We start from the raw sequence: 18,274 nt of genomic DNA on the forward strand, positions 1-18,274 counted from the left end.
TTTTATCTTTATTATTTTAATTCACTTGAAGATTAAAAGAAAATATTCATAACTTCTTCAGTAACATTATCCAAAAAGAGATACCATAAGAATGACATATTTTAAATCTTTTCGACTATACAATCATAAAGGAAAAGTAAACCCTTACTTCCATTGCAGTAGGGATTTATCCATCCAACTTCACACCCTCCTTGACAAAGTCCATCGACTTTATTGCACGGCACTTTTCCATCACAATGTCCGCTGCAGTTATACCGGCAATCCAACCCAAAGGATTCGTTATCACATTCTGAAATAATGTCAAGACACGTTTGTATTTGAAAAAAAATAGCAATGCGTATGGAAGTAAGAATGAGCGCAAAGTGTCAACGCCCTAAACGTTTCAAACAATATGCTAACGAGTTTAAAATCATGCTTTAGCAAAGTGACAATTTATACCATATTAAAAAGGGAATACCATGTGACTACGGGCTACTACAATTGACAATAAGCTATCGCGTTTCTAACAAAGCACTATCACATTTGTAATGGCACGTCAATTACACACGATGGACTGTGTAAGTTATGTTATTCTTAGTGTTTCCATGGTTTTTTCTTGCTTGCGCAAGGCTTTATATGTAACGTTGTGTAACCGTGACGACGTGGTGTATATTAGCTCGAAGGCTTCTTGTTAAAGTTCTGTAAGCATTATGGTGTGTTGTATGTTAGCACGACGATTTGTTGCGTAAAATTGAGATATTGTGTCGACGTTTTGTGTGTTTATGAGACGGTATTTTGTGAATTATGCACTACATGTACCTCTTCTCGTTAGTGCGTTCTTCCTAACGCACTTTCACACTTTTATTAATGGTCCTATCAGGACACCATAGGTTTCTGTTTCATCCCCTTACAGATTTTATGCGCATAATTTCTGAAAGGTTAAAATTATTTTTGTCACAGATTCAGTATAATGGAACGCGACACAAGTAAATCTTTTTTCTCGAATGACTCGTGTCCACGTGGCGCAGGGGTTAGAGCGTCTGCTCTAGAGTCGCGAAGTAAGGAGTCAATCCTATAACATTGCATGTTCGAATCCCACTGTGGGACGTGGAGACCGGTCCTTCGGATGAGACCGTATAAACCGAGGTCCCGTGTCGCAGTAGGTGCTGGAACGAAAAAGAACCCTCCCTGCTCAATGGCCCTAAGTGCCGAGTATAGGACAAAATTTGCAGCTCTCCACCGGCAAGTGGTAGCGTCTCCATATGAGTGAAAAATTCTCGAGAGGGACGTTAAACAATAATCAATCAACCAATCAATCAATCAATCAATCGAATGACTCGTATATGTAAACATTTCAAAGAAATGTTGGAATGATTTTAATAGGCGTCGAATCAGTGATTGACACTAGAGGCAGGTAAACTCTTTTAACATTTACCCTTGTACTTCAGGCGTGCAGAATCCCTCTTACACTGAAAAAGTGTTCTAGACAGAGCAATATGTAAACAAATGTTTTCCCTTCTTTTATGGCAAATAACCGGTATGAAATAGAAATTACATAAGCCTGGAAAACAATGACTGTATTTATTTTGCTCCTCAAACTTGTTTTTGGTGATTTACATGTATCCCTCTCCCCTTCTTCCCTTGCACAAACATTAACTATTTACATAGATTTTTGCCTAAAATCGTATATTGACGATTTTATCGAATTTAAGATCACCATCAACAATTGCAATGTTCGATCTTTTATTATTTTACATTTCAACATTACATACAAATAAAAAAAAACATGTTTATTCTAGTGCTAAATGACACATTATACTTCACACGCATTAGCTGGATTTGTTTCTTAAATACATGTAAATATTAATCAAACTATTTTACACATAACAATAAACTTATTTTCATGTTAATATTAGCTATCGTATATGAAATTGACTTACTATGTTTACATTTTTAATTCACAATGTTTAGTCGTGTTAGATTTGGCAATTGTAAACCCAACGAAAGTCAAATGTATTAGGGTTTATCGTAAAAGAGTAGATAAGAAGCCATTGACTTTCTAGATGAGTGTACACCACTCGCTGTTTGACAATGGTTTTCCCTGAGGTATCTTTCAACAGTTACAGATTTATTGCCTGATGTCACGGCGTCAGGCACTATTAAGAATCAATATTTTTTAGGTGCGAAGCCAAGAGGTCACAGTTAGTCAGCAGAATTTTGTACATGCTGATTATCATCGGGTTTTGTTACCTGCGTTTCAACAACCACAGTTGAAAAATAACCTTATTACTAATACAATATAATGACGTGTTATTTCCAGTAGTTTTTGTATGCAGCTGCTTATTTCATGCAAGTTCCTATACGGACATGTCCGATTGACCTTTTTTCTGCGTTTTTGTACTACTGGATTAGTCCATTTGTCTTCAAGGTAAAGGATTTCGCGCCAAATATCACGTGTAAGTCTTTGCACCCCTTTTCCTGGGGTGCATTCAACAGCGTAGCTGCCATATAGCCGCTACGTAAAGCTACGCTCTTGAACTGAGAGCTTAACTAGCCGCTACGTAGTGAGAGCTATCATAAATATTTAATGCTAAGTCCCAAATCCAAGATGGTTTCCTTGGTTACAAATTTGGAGCATTCAAGATTTTTACAAAAAGGAGGGTTATTTCTTATATTTAAGTGAATTAAATGTAAATTTAAATACATATTTTCACCTGAAATAAACTTTATTTGATCCAGTAATAAGTTTTTACTGATATATCTTTATTCAAAATCTAACATTTAACAGCTAGATTGCTGTCCGTTCAATAGAGACAGATATCTACTACTTAGCTGCTAGGTTAGCCGATACGCTGTCGAACACACCCTTGGACTATTCTATTGAAACGAAAACTGCATAAATTATATATAAAGTCTATTCTTTTTATCAGAATCTCCAACGGGCTTTCGAAAAAAAAATTTTGTGATACATCATTTAAAGTAATAAACACGAAACGAACAAAAACTTCTTGAGAAGATGAACTGGGCAAATATACATATACATCTGATCATATCCCCCCTCTCCAGTTTTTTCTCCTATAAAAGCAGAAAAATAGTCTTAGGAAAGTGCCCCCGCACGTTTCAGGATTGAGAAAGTTTATTTCGTTTTTGCTAGTACAATTTTTTTGACGTGGACCCCCTCCCCCAAAAAAAAACATCCTGATCCGCGCCCTGTCGTCTAGTTTTTGGACATTCATGCATTTCGGGCTTTATATTTTTCCCACGTTCCCAACAACCGTTGATGATTTGGCATGCCCAACAAACTAGTTAACATATTCTGAATGCTAGTCATAACCGTTACGATTCCCAATTTCTTGTTTTGTTTCTTGGTTTTTAAAAATCTTCAATATCATGTTATACATGTATCATAACTATACTCATATTTATATTCAAATGTAATCCACATGCAGTGGCGTAGCATCGTTTTTGAAAGGGGGGGGGGCAGCCAGAGAAAAAAAAATTACATACCTGAATGAATTTGACAAGCAAAAAAAAAATAAATAACCGAAACTCTCTACAAATACTTGCATAATCTAAATCAAATATTAATCTGCTCAATGGAAAACCAAATCAACTAGAAGTGTGGATTGGAGTGTTGGTTCACTGTATCCACCTATAACCACACATTACAACATGCGCGCGCATCAGGAACCCAGGTGTTACCTGGCGGCCGCCATATAAATTATGTGGCGGCCGCCAAATATTATGTTTTGGCCGCCAGATATATAAGTGGCGGCCGCCGGATAAATATTTGGCGGCCGCCAATTAAATATGTGGCGGCCGCCAGATAAATTATGTGGCGGCCGCCACATATTATATTGCGGCCGCCAGATGTTATATAGCGGCCGCCAGATTAATTATATGGCGGCCGCCATTAAAATTATTTGGCGGCTGCCATATATTAAGTGGCAGCCGCCAGATATATAAGTGGCGGTCGCCAAATAATAAGTGGCGACCGCCACATAATTATCTGGCGGCCGTCAGATATACAAGTGGCGGCCGCCAAATAATAAATGGCGGCCGGCAGATAAAATATTTTTCGTACGTGGCACCAACAGGCTTCCGTAAAAATCCTATTTCGTGTGTGTGTGTGGGGGGGGGGGGGGTAGGTTAACTTTTTCTCAGTGTTAACTACTTTCAGTACCAATTCTAATACTACATTTTCGGCATAACACTAAAAGTGGGGGGGGGGGGGGGGCAACCAGGTTTTAAATTAAAAATTTCTATAGTATAGGGAAGATTGGGTAAAAAAGTTGGGGGGGGGGGGGGGCAGGCCCCTGACAAGCATGTACATGTACTGTATTTCCCTTTTACGTTTTATATAAAATTTGTTACATTTCAATTTCTCTGATGAGTAGCAAACAGCTTAAAATGAATGAAGATTCAGTTTACAACGTCTTCATAACTTTAGTGAAACAATTTGACCCCCCCCCACCCCATGTTACTGGTTATAACTATTCATAGGTTCTATGGATATTGATGGCATTAGTCGGGCAAGCTTTTTGAAAAGCAGTTACTTGTACAGCATACATTTTTGTCATATACCGTATAGCGGGTAATTTTAGCGGGGTGCTAATTTTGGCTTATTTTAGCATTTTGATGATAGTCCGCTAAAATTTTAATCGCTAAAATAGTCAGTAATCTTTTTAGTGCCCATCTGTCAAGAGCTGAAACCGCGCGTCCGCTAAAATAAATTACGCCAAAATTATTGGCATACCTTTGAGTAGGCAAAACGCCAAATTTTACACCCGCCAAGAAAACCCGCTATACGGTAGTCTAAGTGCATACCTTGATTGCATTTCCTGTCTGATGTGTTTTTCCATCCAGGTGCACAGTTTTCAGGGCAGGACCCATTCACTTTATTGCACGGAACATCATTGGAACAATGCCCACAGGTAGAAGTACAATCCTTACCAAATTTTCCACTTTTACATTCTGAAATATTCAAAATATTCAAATTAAAAAAGCATAGTACATGCACATGTATCCACGTACACGTGTATTACTGAAAAAATATTATGACCAATTCCATCTTACTTCAATCACTTTTTAGAAATTGTCAATAAACTTTTTATAAACAATGTTCGATGTTTTAAAAAATGTCAAAATTTTCTTGATTTTTCTTCCTTTGGATTCTACTAGTCCTTATCAATAGGCCACGTGTTTTGCATACAGAGGAAGATGACATTTCTGGCAGATTTTACGTGTGTAAATAATAACAAAACAAATATCATTTTGAAATAAAATATTGCATAAAGACAACTTCAGATCACTCTAAGAAGACATTGCACATGCCATTAGGTTGTTTTTAAAATTTTCACAAAGAGTAAGTATCAAAAATTTGGAAATGAGCAAAAATTTGAGGATTAAGATTTTCCGCCCCCGCCTACCCCTTTACGAAACAGTGTTACATGTAAATATTGTATGCGGGAAACTAGTCTTGGAGACAAATTAGATTCATTGCGAAATCACTTGTTTCATGTTTTTAAATAAATAACCTTAAGAAGTATAAGATCAAGACACATATCGGACCTCTAATGCTGCATTAAACAGCAAATTAATTGCTTGATTTATTCATTATTCCCACGCATTTGAATATTCCAGATGTATATTTTTGTCCTGCCTGTCCGTCTTTCTGTATAATTGCTTGCTTTTCTGTCAATTAATAAACACATTATAACGCCAAACACATTTTGGAGGTTGGTTTGATATTGGTTTGCGCTTTGGCCCGTATATATTTAGGAAGATCAAGTTAGGACCTTGGCAAATAACATCGAATAGCTGCTGCCACATCTAGCATTTTTCTCATACGACGGTTGTTCGGAAATTTTCAAGATATTTACTTTTTATCCATATATGCATTCTCTAAAGATTACATATCCGAATATTACAACATACACATTTTGATTTATAATTATAAATTAGTAATCTAAAATTATTTCAAATATGTAATACATTTCGATATTTAGATATATTGACGACATATTGTCAATAAACGATGGTAATTTCTACTCCTACGCGAAACGATATATCCTGGTGAGCTGGTGATATTAGGAGTATATATATCTCAGCTGATTCGATACGCAAGAGCATGCTATACATGTACATATGAACAATTTCTAAAACGAAGTAAAATATTGACAAGTAAGGTGATGAAAAAAGAATATCAACTGTCTCGTTTAAAGAAATCATTTGGTAAGTTCGATACAATGACAATTTATCATTGAGTCAAATGCTGACTTTTTCATACTCATTGTTTGTCCACTATTTATACATGTACAGTGAATTAACGAAGGACCTCTCCGTTATTTCCCGATCATGACAAGGAGCACACTGTGTGTGTGACCGGTCAGCAGTGAATGCTCACTCCCCCATGACACCTAATTCTACCTCTGATGTTTCAGAGCTCCGTGTTTGCTCTGCTCCTATTGTAATGGACTTTGATATTGAATGCTGTTCGTGATCTCCACATCCTTCTATTTTTTCAAATTAATATTTTGGTGGACAAAAGCAAAAACATGTTTTATTCTTTTTTTTTGATTTTTGTGAAAATGCTGTTTTCTGAGTGGGAAGAAATTACTGATATTTCCATCAAGAAAACATTTAGTTTTTGTTTCTTTCTTGATTTCCTTTAAAAATATAATCAAGAAATGAAAATACAAGGCTTATCAATCCATGGGTAGTCTTTTTTTCTTTACAAAGCAATGAATTGTGCATATGTGGAATTTAATTAACCCGAAGAATCTCTGTTTCATCACAAGTACAAAAGAGTATCTGATGTACGTAGAGTTGCAAAATAAGTAGTTAAACCTTAGGTAGCGCGTTCGAATCCCACTGTTGGACATTGGAAACCGGTCCTTTGGATAAGACGGTATAAACCTATGTCCCGTGTTGCAGTAGGTGCTGGAAAAGATCCCTCACTGCTCAAATGCCAAGTATAGGACAGATTTGCAGCTCTCCACCGGTAAAAGCAGTGTTGTATCCATATGAGGGAAGAATTCTCGGAAGGGACATTGAACAATATACATGTACAATCAATTAACTAATCAATAAAATACATTTACATGAATCCATATATATGGGTGTTAACTTACCTTTACAATATGGAGGAAGATAGCCACTCATCTTACAACCGGATTCATCACATTCCCCGTTGTCTTTGCATCCAGCCTTACACTGGTTGCAACGGACACAAGGTCCACTGCTTTCCTGGTACGAACAACCTTTCATTAAAAGAAAGTTAAAAAAGTTTTTGTGAAAATCTGCAGTGCCAATTTGAACTGTATTTCAAGCGATTTGTTGACACGATGTACAAGGAATTAGGTTCAAAAAGAATTCGCCGGAGTGAAGCAGGATAGGAAGGGTAATTTATGTTTTAAAAAAGTGGACATTTGAAGAAAAAAATGTTCAGACAGTGTTGTCAGACTTTATTAAAAATATAACAATTTGAATCAAAATGTGTAAAACTTTGTGTAACAATGATATTCCCGTATGACAGTTTTGGCGAAGGTTGGAGTATCTCAAATGCAAGTTAAACTTGATCAAGCGAAGAAATTATTTGTTTTTCAAAGAAAAAAAATGTTGTCAATGGAATGAAAGCCTGAACACGTAACGGTAAAAAGTAGTGGTGAAGACTTAGGGAACATGAGTCAAACTCTTATGTAAAGGTCAAAATGTGAAATATAAGGAAGGTCTTGTCATAAGAAAAACATGTATGATACCCCAGTAACTATATGTCATAAAGTATCTCAAGGAACTATGACGAACCGTAGAATAAGCAGAGACAAGAAGTACTTATTTCACCTCTATCGTAAACAACTTTCAAACCGCTAGTGTGTTAATATTTTTAAGAATGTACATATGTAGTACGTAAATACATGGTTACAGATATAATTCTTTTTTAATTCCTCTTTTAAGAAATTTTGCCCGAGTAGCTCTGAGGTAAGAGCATCTGTTATAAGGTCGAAAAGTAAAGAGTTGATCGATAAGTCGCGAGTTTGAATTCAACTCTTGGACGTGGAGACCAGTCCTTCGGTATCGTATCACCGAAGGTGCTGATACGCAAAAGTTTCCTCTCTGTGCAATTACCGTGTATAGAAATTTATTATATTTATTAAAATCCCAGCACCAACTACACAAAAATTATCGAGAGAAGTCAAAAATATTTTTAAAAAGTCAATTTTCAGTGTTAAAACAAGCATCACCATCCTTTAAACAAATAACAAGTCAAATAACCAGTCTGTACTAAGAGACCTTCAAGTAATTTACTTATTAACAGAGATGTTAAAAAGGGCCTCTTTTAAAAAATCATGATACGACTAGCAAGAGCCTAAGATAGATAATATTTACATTTATTTAATATAAGGGTTTTCCATATCTGAAAATTTAGACATAATTGGAACCATGACCTGACAGCAATTAAAAGCTTAAAATAAATGCTTAATCTATGTTTCAGACATCAGTTACATCTAGGAAATGATTCTCATAAATAATATTTTTGGTCAATTTTGCAACTCCGAAAGTTGTTATTAAAAAAATGAAAACAATTCAAAATTTCAAAGTATACTAGAAGTTGAATCTACAAATGTTATTGTGCAATGGTTAAGGCATCTGCTCTAAAGTTGCAAAGTAAGGCACTGATCCTTAAGTCGATGGTTCGAATCCCACTGTGACTTGGAGACCGGTCTTTGGATGAGACCATAAAAACCGATGTCCCGTCTCGCAGTAGGTGCTAACAAAAAAATATCACTCCTTGCTTAAAATTTGCAGCTATCCACCGGCATCTCCATATGAGTAAAAAATTTCGAGAGGGACGTTCAATAACTAGCAAACAGATATAATTATTTTATAAAGATTAGAAACACAACACATGTACGAGTACGGCTACGTGGCTATGGACGCCACAAACAGATATAATTATTTGATAAAGATCAGAAACACAGCACATGTACGAGTACGGCTACTTGGCTATGGACGCCAGTATTTCTTTCTTAATTGCTTCTTTTTCATCACCTTTGGTCAAAAGTTATATTTATGAATTGTACCGTTATTTGAATACAAGTCGTTAAACAAAGTTACCATGAAACTATGGAATCCGGATAGGGCCACGCAGTTCACTATCGCATCATCGTACCATCGAGACAGGGCCACGCAGTTCACTATCGCATCATCGCACCATCGAGGTTTGAGTCGATGGTGCGATGACGCGATAATGCAATGACGATGGAACGATGAAGCGATAACGATGAAGCGATGGTGCGATAGCGCGATGACGATGACGCGATGGCGCGATACTCCGATGACGATGAAGCGATGGTGCAATGGAGCGATAAAGCGATGACGCGATGGCACGAAAGCGATGCTGCGATGGTGCGATAGCGATGATACGATAACGCGATAACGATGAAGCGATGCTCTATCGTGTCATCATCAGTGCTCTATCGCACTATCGTCATCGCATTTTCGCACTATCGTGCTATCGAGTCTTTTGCGCATGCGCCATTGAGAAGAGAAATGGCGTCAGGTTGTAAAAGTATGAACAGAATACATATCGGAAATAGATCTTACTGGGTGAATTAACTTCACTTGGCATAAAAAATTAACCATGTCTTTATTGCCAGACATATAACAAGTTAGAAGATTGTTAAAATATAGTTTGATAATCAAGATAAAGTTAACAATACACTTATGTTGTGAATGATGTAAAAGAAATCGAAATCCGCCTGATCTAGATTTTGGTTTCTAAAAGGGGGGTGGGATTAATATTGTAGATTGGGAAATAATTACGTGGGAAATAATTACGATGGTTTTACTTTCACTATGTTCGCGATTCATTATTTTCCGCAAAATTAAACCCATCGTGAATGCTATCATTAACTATTAAAACAAGTAAATGCTTATATTAAATTTAGATTAATTTTTTCCATCGCTATTGTACTTTCTGAGATAGCATGAAATTTTAGCACCGTTAAATACAGTATTCACAATCAAGAAAATTTAAAGCAAATACAAAACAAAAGTCTTCCTCCCTCTCTCCTCTTGGTACTTCGTGTTTGTTATTTAAAATATGATTATCAAATACAAAATTAAAGTCAGTAAATTATCACTGGGCAATCAAATCTTTGCTCGAATTAACTACCTGCTGAGAATGCCATCCTATCTATATAGTCGATAGAGCGATGGTGCGATGACATGATGTCAATAGCGCGATAAAGCAATAACGATGGCACGATATAGCATCGCATCATAACTGTCGCGCCATCGCATCATCGCTATCGCACCAACGCATCATCGCTATCGTGCCATCGCGTCATCGCATTATCGCTCCATCGTACCATCGCATCATCGTCGTCGCGCTATCGCGCCATCGCATCATCGTCATCGCACCTTCGTTTCAGTGTCATCGCATTATCGCGTCATCGCACCATCGACTCAAGTCTCGATGGTACGATGATGCGATAGTGAACTGCGTAGCCCTATCCGGATTCCATATGAAACCCTGTTTACCAAAAAAAAAAAAACGAACCAAAAAAATTGATTAAAAAATTTCCAAATGCCAGACGACAGCATCTGAACATATTCTATAATAAATGTATTCATTAAGTTACCTTTTAAAACTGATAGTATACGTATTCAAATTTATCTACTCTTCCCTTGAAAGTAGGTGTCAATATTGAAACCATTAAAAATAGAGATGATTATTGCCAAATTTGACTATTGTACAAATGTCATTACCTTATAACCACGGTTCAAATAGATTTAGCCAAGGCGAACTGAAAGAGTGAAGAGGGTTTTCGATTACATAGTACACTCATTTTACACCCATTGTGACGTTTACAGTTCCTCGCCCTCTTTTTTTTTGTTAGCTGCAGACAAGGTCAGACGCGTGTTTCTGTCAGATATATTGTATTCTAGTATTGTATTGTTTATTTTAAGTTCTAGCTTTAGCTGATGCAGACAAATCATCCCTCATCGCACCCGGGTATTCATGATAAATATGGGGAAACCTGTTGTGTGGAAATTATTATTTATCGAGAGTATCTTCTTGATGAATAATTTGAAACTGATTGCAAAAAAAAGTTATAAAATAAATAAGGTGAAAAAAAAATGAAAATAAATAAATTAAATGAAAATCACGAATTTTCACATAAAGGTAGTTTTAAATTGTATTAATTCTAGCATTTATGTCACTTGCTTTGATGGAACCTATCAATATTATACTCGCTCAATAGATTAGCAAACATCTAAGTATAAATGTCAGCAAGCATTAAAATCCAATGTAAAATTGCAAGAATTAGAATCAGGTATGTATACATTTAAAATGAAACAAACATCTTACCATAAACCTGCACTTCACATATTTCCAGGATAACTCCATCGGAAAACCATTTATTTGTCTTGATCCATACGTTCTCTGCTACTCCTTTGCAATTGTTTTCGATAATTGTTGGCAGGTTATCATTTCCATTGTGTTGAAAACATGTTTCCGGAGTTTTACTTGTGTTTGAAAGACTCATGGTGTACCCTTGTATCCTCCTTGTGTTAGGTAGTGAGGGATCTGAAGTGATACCATAAACTGCCACTTACCATTTTAAAGAGAGGATATTAACATGTAAGCTATCTAATAATATTAAACTTTCATGTAAATTGGTTGAATCTGATTCGTCGAGAAACATTTGTTAACAAACACTATTACCCGCGGAAAAAAAGAAGCCATGCCCTCCAGCGTAGCAACAGTCAATATTGCATGGCAACGGGTAATACTCTAATAAAAAATGTTGATTTCACAGAATTTATGCACAAAGAATTCACTGATATGTATTTTTGTATAAAACATGCAGTATTATTTAACATATATTTAAGCTAACGAACAGTATTCAACATCAAAGTCCATAAAACAATTATACAAATAGGAGCAGAGAAATCTCTTAAACCTCGTTTAGACCTCTAAAAACGGTGGTGGGATTAGCTGCTATGTAGTTAGGTGAAACTTTGAGAATTTTCAGCCCTTGCTAACCCCATGCAAAATATGAGTGAAAAATTCTCGACAGTAACGTTAAACAAAATACAATCAATCAGTCAATCTCCATTTACAATATTTTATAACATCTTCTATTTTTGTTCGCATACCACTACTATGATGTCATCTCGTGCTACATGTACGCAATGTTTTTTTTCTATAATTTTGAATATTTCAGGCATAAGGTATACTATACAGATAGTTTAAGAGATTTATAGTTGAGTGAAATGAGGGGATCAGAAATATATTTGATAGAAAACCTTTTATTTTTATAACTTGTAAAGCCGGAGGGTATATAGAAATAGGTATTTCCGTCAATCAGTCTGTTACTCATTGGGGTACCATTTTTTATCCACACCTCCTCTCATACCACTGACTGAGATTTGATGACACTTTCACAGAATCGCTATTACATATTGCCGTTGTGCACCTCCTATTTTACATTTTGATAAGAGACATATTATGGGTTTCCCATAGCAAAATATGGATACGGCCATTATATTCATATCGGGGCGGGGGTATTATTTAGTAAGCTCATTGCTCACAGTACTTCTATTTTTTTTAGTCTTAAATATTTAAAGCTAAGTTAATTTATATCATACTACTTTGAATTAGATAACCTCGCCGCCTGTGGTGAAATTGATAGCACGTCGAGAACCTTTTCATTCATTCCTTTGACATGGTAGCTGGTGTTATTGTAGATTGTAAACTTTTTTTTTATACTTTTATGACAGTGCTATTTTATTTGCACATAAAGATCCTGATTTTATATCAAAAAAGCTTTGTAAAAATTTAGACCAGATTTAGCATTGGCTTGTAGATAATAAATCATCGTTACATTTAGGTAAAACTGAATGCATTTTATTTGGTTCCAAAAAAAGCTTCAAAATGTTGAAAAATTCGAGGATGTTCATGTATATTATGACCAAAATATTGATTATAGAAAAAAAGTTAATATCTTGGAGTTTTGAATGACAAATGTTTAAGTGATGAATGCATTGTTCAATCGATTGTTAAGAAAGTTAATAATAGATTGCGATTTTTGTACCAAGAAGCCCGTTTTTGAATACTTTTTGTAAAATGACTCTGTGTTCAGCATTAATACAATGTCATATTGATTACGCCAGTAGAGCTTGGTACATGTATGAAGCGCTCTCCAATTCTTTAAAGAAAAAGCCAAAACAAAATGGTTCGATTTATTTTGCATATAGGTAGGTCCACGGGTATCTGTGAATTAAATTAAATACTTGAACAACTATATTTATAAAATATTTAAGAGAGAGTCTCACAGCTTAGATCTAACCATGTTTTTAATATTTTTCAAGGAAAAGCCTCTTATCTTAACGAATATTTTTTAACTTCGGTCAAAATTAGATTTTGTTGTACCATGTATTAAGCATAAACAAGATGAGTTATTTTATTTAAATGGAATCAAAGACTGGAACATGTTACCAGCAGAAATAAAACCTGTCTCAAATACTGGAAATAAGTTTGCCTTCATTTGCCCTGTGTCAAGTCGTGTTCAATTATTTTATTTTCATTATTAGTTGTTTTGATTACAAGATTTGGGACATACTACTACATACATACTACAATTAATTTTAAGGATTTCTGTGTTGTCAACTTGATCCCAAATCTTAGCTATAGTATTTATATTTTTATGTTCATTTCATTCAACATCCAGTTTAAATGTATGAGTATAAGGACCCCATTGGAAATAAGCCATTGGTTTTCATGGGTTATCCTTCGTATACAAATGTGAATTAAATTCATGTTTTTCGAAAACTGATTGATTCCGATGTTTAAATTCTTTTGTTTAGTGCCAAACTTTTATATTGTCAAAAATGCATTGTTACAACGCATATTTAGTACACCAAATAAACATCTATCAATATCGACAATCGTAGGGTCGTGAGTTCGATCATTGGCGTGGGTGCTGACAAATTTTTATGAGAAAAAGAAACCGTGCACTTTATTTCAGAAGAGTTTGATTACGCTATATATTTTCTTTAAACACTATGCAATGATACCGCATACTTGATTTCATCTCATTATATCCGTCGCCATCAAAGCTCTACCCCTTTAATATATGTCATCATTCACCATCATTTTTTGTGAAAAAAAACTAATAAATGATTCAGGTCGGAATTTATCTATCCATAATGTGTCAGTACTGAATCACTGTGTTTACGGGTTACAGTGTATCTCCCATTTTCTATGCATCAATGAAACCGAAAGGTGGGTAATGAAAGTATCCGATCTATATTTTGGTATTATGAAATACCCTCCCACCACAACCCTTGATCTAGGTATTTAAGTAATATTACCCTTCTCCTTTCGTTTGTCTACCTTACTTTTACATTATTTTACGTGATGTAGCTCTATCCAATTTATTGACAGTTATGACAATGCTATTGATTATCTTTTCTGCTGTGGGTTTTTGATTTTGTCTTTTCAGATATAAGAGGTGTCGCTGAAGAAGACTGACGATGTTAATCAGACCTGCAGGATATTTCCGTTTACCTGGACCTTTTGAATGATCTGGGGCAAAACAGCCAGGTCACAATTAATGGCGAATTTTGCGAATTATCCAATTGGGGAGTTCGGGAAAAGACAGTAGAGTATAATTTTATAATGGTCGTACTGGCAAAATGGGCACGTTAAATTTAAATATTGAACTGTTGATATTGTTGACTTTTTGTGCTTGTTGTTGATATATGTGATGGTTAATGTTGATATATGTGATGCTGACATTGAAAATTATATCTTATGCAATGTAAATTTACTAGGCAAAATAATATAATAAAAGATAATGTGTGTTGAAATGTGTCTGTTGCAGGAATGAGGTCAACCCAGCCTGGTACGTTTCCCGTCAGGGAGGGCAAAACTTATTGTTGATTTTTGGGGTATGCCAGATTGCTGGCTTACCACTGCCAACTCAAATAAAATAATAAAATTAAATATTAAAAATATGTGTTTATCATATGTAGGTCTTTGATAGTAGTCTGGTATTGATTATTTAAGGAATAATTGTCTTATATTGCAATTTCATGATGTGATCAATCGATTGGCTTGTGTGATAATTTGCAAAAACGCCGAAGGTGTTTATGCATAAAATTATTACGTAAGCCAATGACCTTGCCAGCAAATAACATTTATCTTTGAGTCAAATGCTAACTGACATTTTTTATACTAATTGTTAGGCAAGATTTTAAAACTCAATTGACGACAGATTTTTCCATTATTTTCCGATCATGACATGGAGCACACGGTTGGTGTGACCAGTAAACATATTACTCATCCATGGCACCTGATCCAACCTCTGAGGTTTTAAAGGTCAATTTTTTCTCTGCTCCTATCTTTTATTGTTCTATGGACTTTTGATCTTGAATACTGCTCGTTATCTCCTCAAATCTATTGAGAAAGTGATAAAATGTGTAACACCAATTCTATGTCTAGTCTTTTAACGTGAAATCTTAAATATTGAATTAATCTAAAAAAAAATTCACCAGCGCCACGAAATTAGAATATATGAGATTAATTAAAGATAATCTAAAAAAACACATCTTGTATTAATTATAGATATCATGACCCAAACCATATTTATCAAATCAGAAAAAAAAATCATTCTAATATCTAACGCAGACTTTGTACTTGTAGCATAAAAGATCTTCACAAATGTCAAACCTAATTTAAAAGTAAGTTTGAGATAATGTTTTCTCCATGATGCAAATAATAATATTGCAATGAAACATAATAACAACTTACTGTTGCTGTCATTTCTATACCAAAACTTGACATAGCTGATATTGTATATTTTGCGAAGGTCAATCTTTAGCCAAGCCTCCTTTTGCCAGCGAGCTGTATGCAAGCAGTGAATATAAGGTCTTTGTCTGAAATCTCCATCCACTGTCTTTTTTGGGTTTCCAACGTATTCATGATCAACAGAACTACTAGTTGCCAAAGTATATCCAGGGATTACAAGCTGCTCTGTGTCAAAAATATGATGATTGCATACATTAAATACCATTTGTTACTTTATAGATTATTGATTCTTTTACAGGACTTTACCTGTCAACGTTATTTAGCCCGAACTAATTGGTGGTCGTATGGAGAAACCGTTTTTATTCTGGTTGAATATTTGTAGGGACAAATATATACCAATAACAATAATAATGATGCCGAAATTTCTCATTGTTATTGTTTTGTTGTCGAAACCATATTTATTTTTTTGAATATCCGTATTACTTTTCAAATTTTTAACAAACTTGATTAAAATAAGGTCTAAAAAAAAACAACAAAAGCAAACAAACAAACAAACAAACAAAAAAAAAACAAAAAAAAAACAAACCAAAACAAACAATAATTTGAACTAGATGAGATCTCGTTGCCAGCAACGAGTAGGTCTTCCGTCCGATTTTTCGATAAGATATGATATGATTTTGACTATTATCTTTGTTAAAACAATGATTTCAAGTTTTCTCTCTTTGGATGGAATTCTTTTGATGAAGATAACATTATCTAATAGTAATAGATGAAAGTCTTAGCCCTTCTAGACCCCTTATTTAAGGGGTCAGACCATTTGTCTTCATATCAAATGATAAGGCTCGTGATTTGAAAGATTTTTTGTTCAATAAGTATTCACAACTTTCTCTTTGTTTTCAAGCTATGTAAAATAGAAATATATAGGGGCCGGCCCTTCAAGTCCTTAATGTGGTCGTTTTGCAAAAATTGAATGGTTGTATATTGGTAACATTATTTATTTTGAGCATCTTTTATGCAATACTGCTTATCAAAATATTTCTCCTTTTCGAGAAACATGTGTATAAAGAAGCAAAGAATTAGCATTTTGGCCCCTTATAGCCCCTAATTACGTAACATATGATCATGTTTTTACAAAATATTGTTTCAAATTGTTAAGATAAACATTTTTGCTTCAGAAATTTATAACAAATTCTTGATAGCTTAAGAGTTATAAATCAAAACGTTCTGACCCCTCTATGCCCCTTATTTGAGGGATCAGAGCCTTTTTCTTCTTATCAAATGAAAGAACTTGTAATTCTTAGCAACTTTTATTATATATTCTTTAACAAATTATTTACTGGTACAAAGATATAAAAGAAAACGTATCAAAATTTGCGAGATAATTGTGAGTCTATTTTTCGAGCCCATGCGAGCTTCAAATTCTTTTGCGCTGGAAAGATATAGACTCAAAAAAGCAATTATACTATCCTTCCTCTACCTACACTGAAAATCTCAACTCAATATCTTCATTCGTTTTTTAGTGATTGCCTGGACAAGCTGACCCTCTGAAAATCACAAAATCGTCCATATCTCACGACCGGAAGTGACGACGTACAAATAAACAAATTCCAATAAGGTTCAGACCAATATCTATCAGATCTAAAAGTTTCCTGAAAATCGACTGAGCCGTTTCCGAGAACTCGCGTGCACAAAAATCGGTAAGAAAAAAAAGAATAATAGAAAAAAAAGAAACCGAACGAAAACAATAAGGTCTTCCGTTGGAAACGGAAGACCTTAATTATGTTTGCTCTTACTATGGATCAACAGCGATGCTGAACATAGGTATTGACGTTTTTCAATATATAACATTTTTTTTAAGTTATAAAGAACAAATGCTTACAATAAAAATTATCTTTAATTCATGGTCAAGAATGCATATTTCAGTTTGATATTTCGAAAACTTAATGTACGTATCTTGTCACACTTTAAAGCAAATTGTCAAGGACATGATGTACCCTCAAATTAAAAATTCACATAAAAATTGCTATAGAATTAGAATGCTGAATCTTTTCACCATTAATCATTTATATTTCAGATCAAAATTGTTCAAGACTTTGATCTTACTTGTTGGACATTTATCCATATAATATCCTCGATCACATGACCCAGAACAGTATCCATTGCTTTGATTACATAACTCGTTTCTTTCACAGTGACACATCTCTTTGCAATCTTTTCCATATCTCCCAGGAGTACAAACTGCAAAAATATTTGAAAACTTTTATACATGTAAGACAAGCCATATTTAGAATCTAATTTCATCATTCTTCAGTCCTGAAATATTTTTAATGCTACATCAGAATATCAATAAAAATTAGAAATAAAACTAGAGCAAAGCTCGTTGCAAAGCAACGAGAAGGTCTTCCGTCCTGTTTGACCGGAAGTAACTTTAATTTTTACAAAAATGAGTAATAACGTCCTAAAATTGTTTAA

The 18,274-nt window shown here is 34.6% G+C and overlaps 1 protein-coding gene across 4 annotated transcripts in view; it reads right to left on the reverse strand.

Moving 5' to 3' along the window:
• The window catches only part of LOC134242473 (multiple epidermal growth factor-like domains protein 10), a 62,156-nt gene extending 44,118 nt beyond the window's left edge, over positions 1–18,038 (reverse strand). For 3 of the 4 annotated variants that reach the window (XM_062724562.1, XM_062724561.1, XM_062724564.1), the window contains exons 1-6: positions 17,906–18,038; positions 15,806–16,027; positions 11,357–11,575; positions 7,113–7,241; positions 4,807–4,953; positions 149–289 (exon numbers count right to left, since the gene is read on the reverse strand). In XM_062724562.1, the coding sequence (XP_062580546.1) occupies positions 149–289; positions 4,807–4,953; positions 7,113–7,241; positions 11,357–11,575; positions 15,806–16,027; positions 17,906–18,002 (955 nt within the window). In that variant the 5' untranslated portion in view covers positions 18,003–18,038. The remainder of the gene's footprint in view (positions 1–148; positions 290–4,806; positions 4,954–7,112; positions 7,242–11,356; positions 11,576–15,805; positions 16,028–17,905) is intronic. The other variant, XM_062724563.1, reaches the window with a different exon arrangement.
• Positions 18,039–18,274: the final 236 nt, after the last annotated feature.

Source organism: Saccostrea cucullata, unplaced genomic scaffold (genome assembly GCF_032062105.1).
Source record: "Saccostrea cucullata isolate Sc308-1 unplaced genomic scaffold, CSIRO_AGI_Scuc_v1 ctg2694, whole genome shotgun sequence".
NCBI lineage: Eukaryota > Metazoa > Mollusca > Bivalvia > Ostreida > Ostreidae > Saccostrea > Saccostrea cuccullata.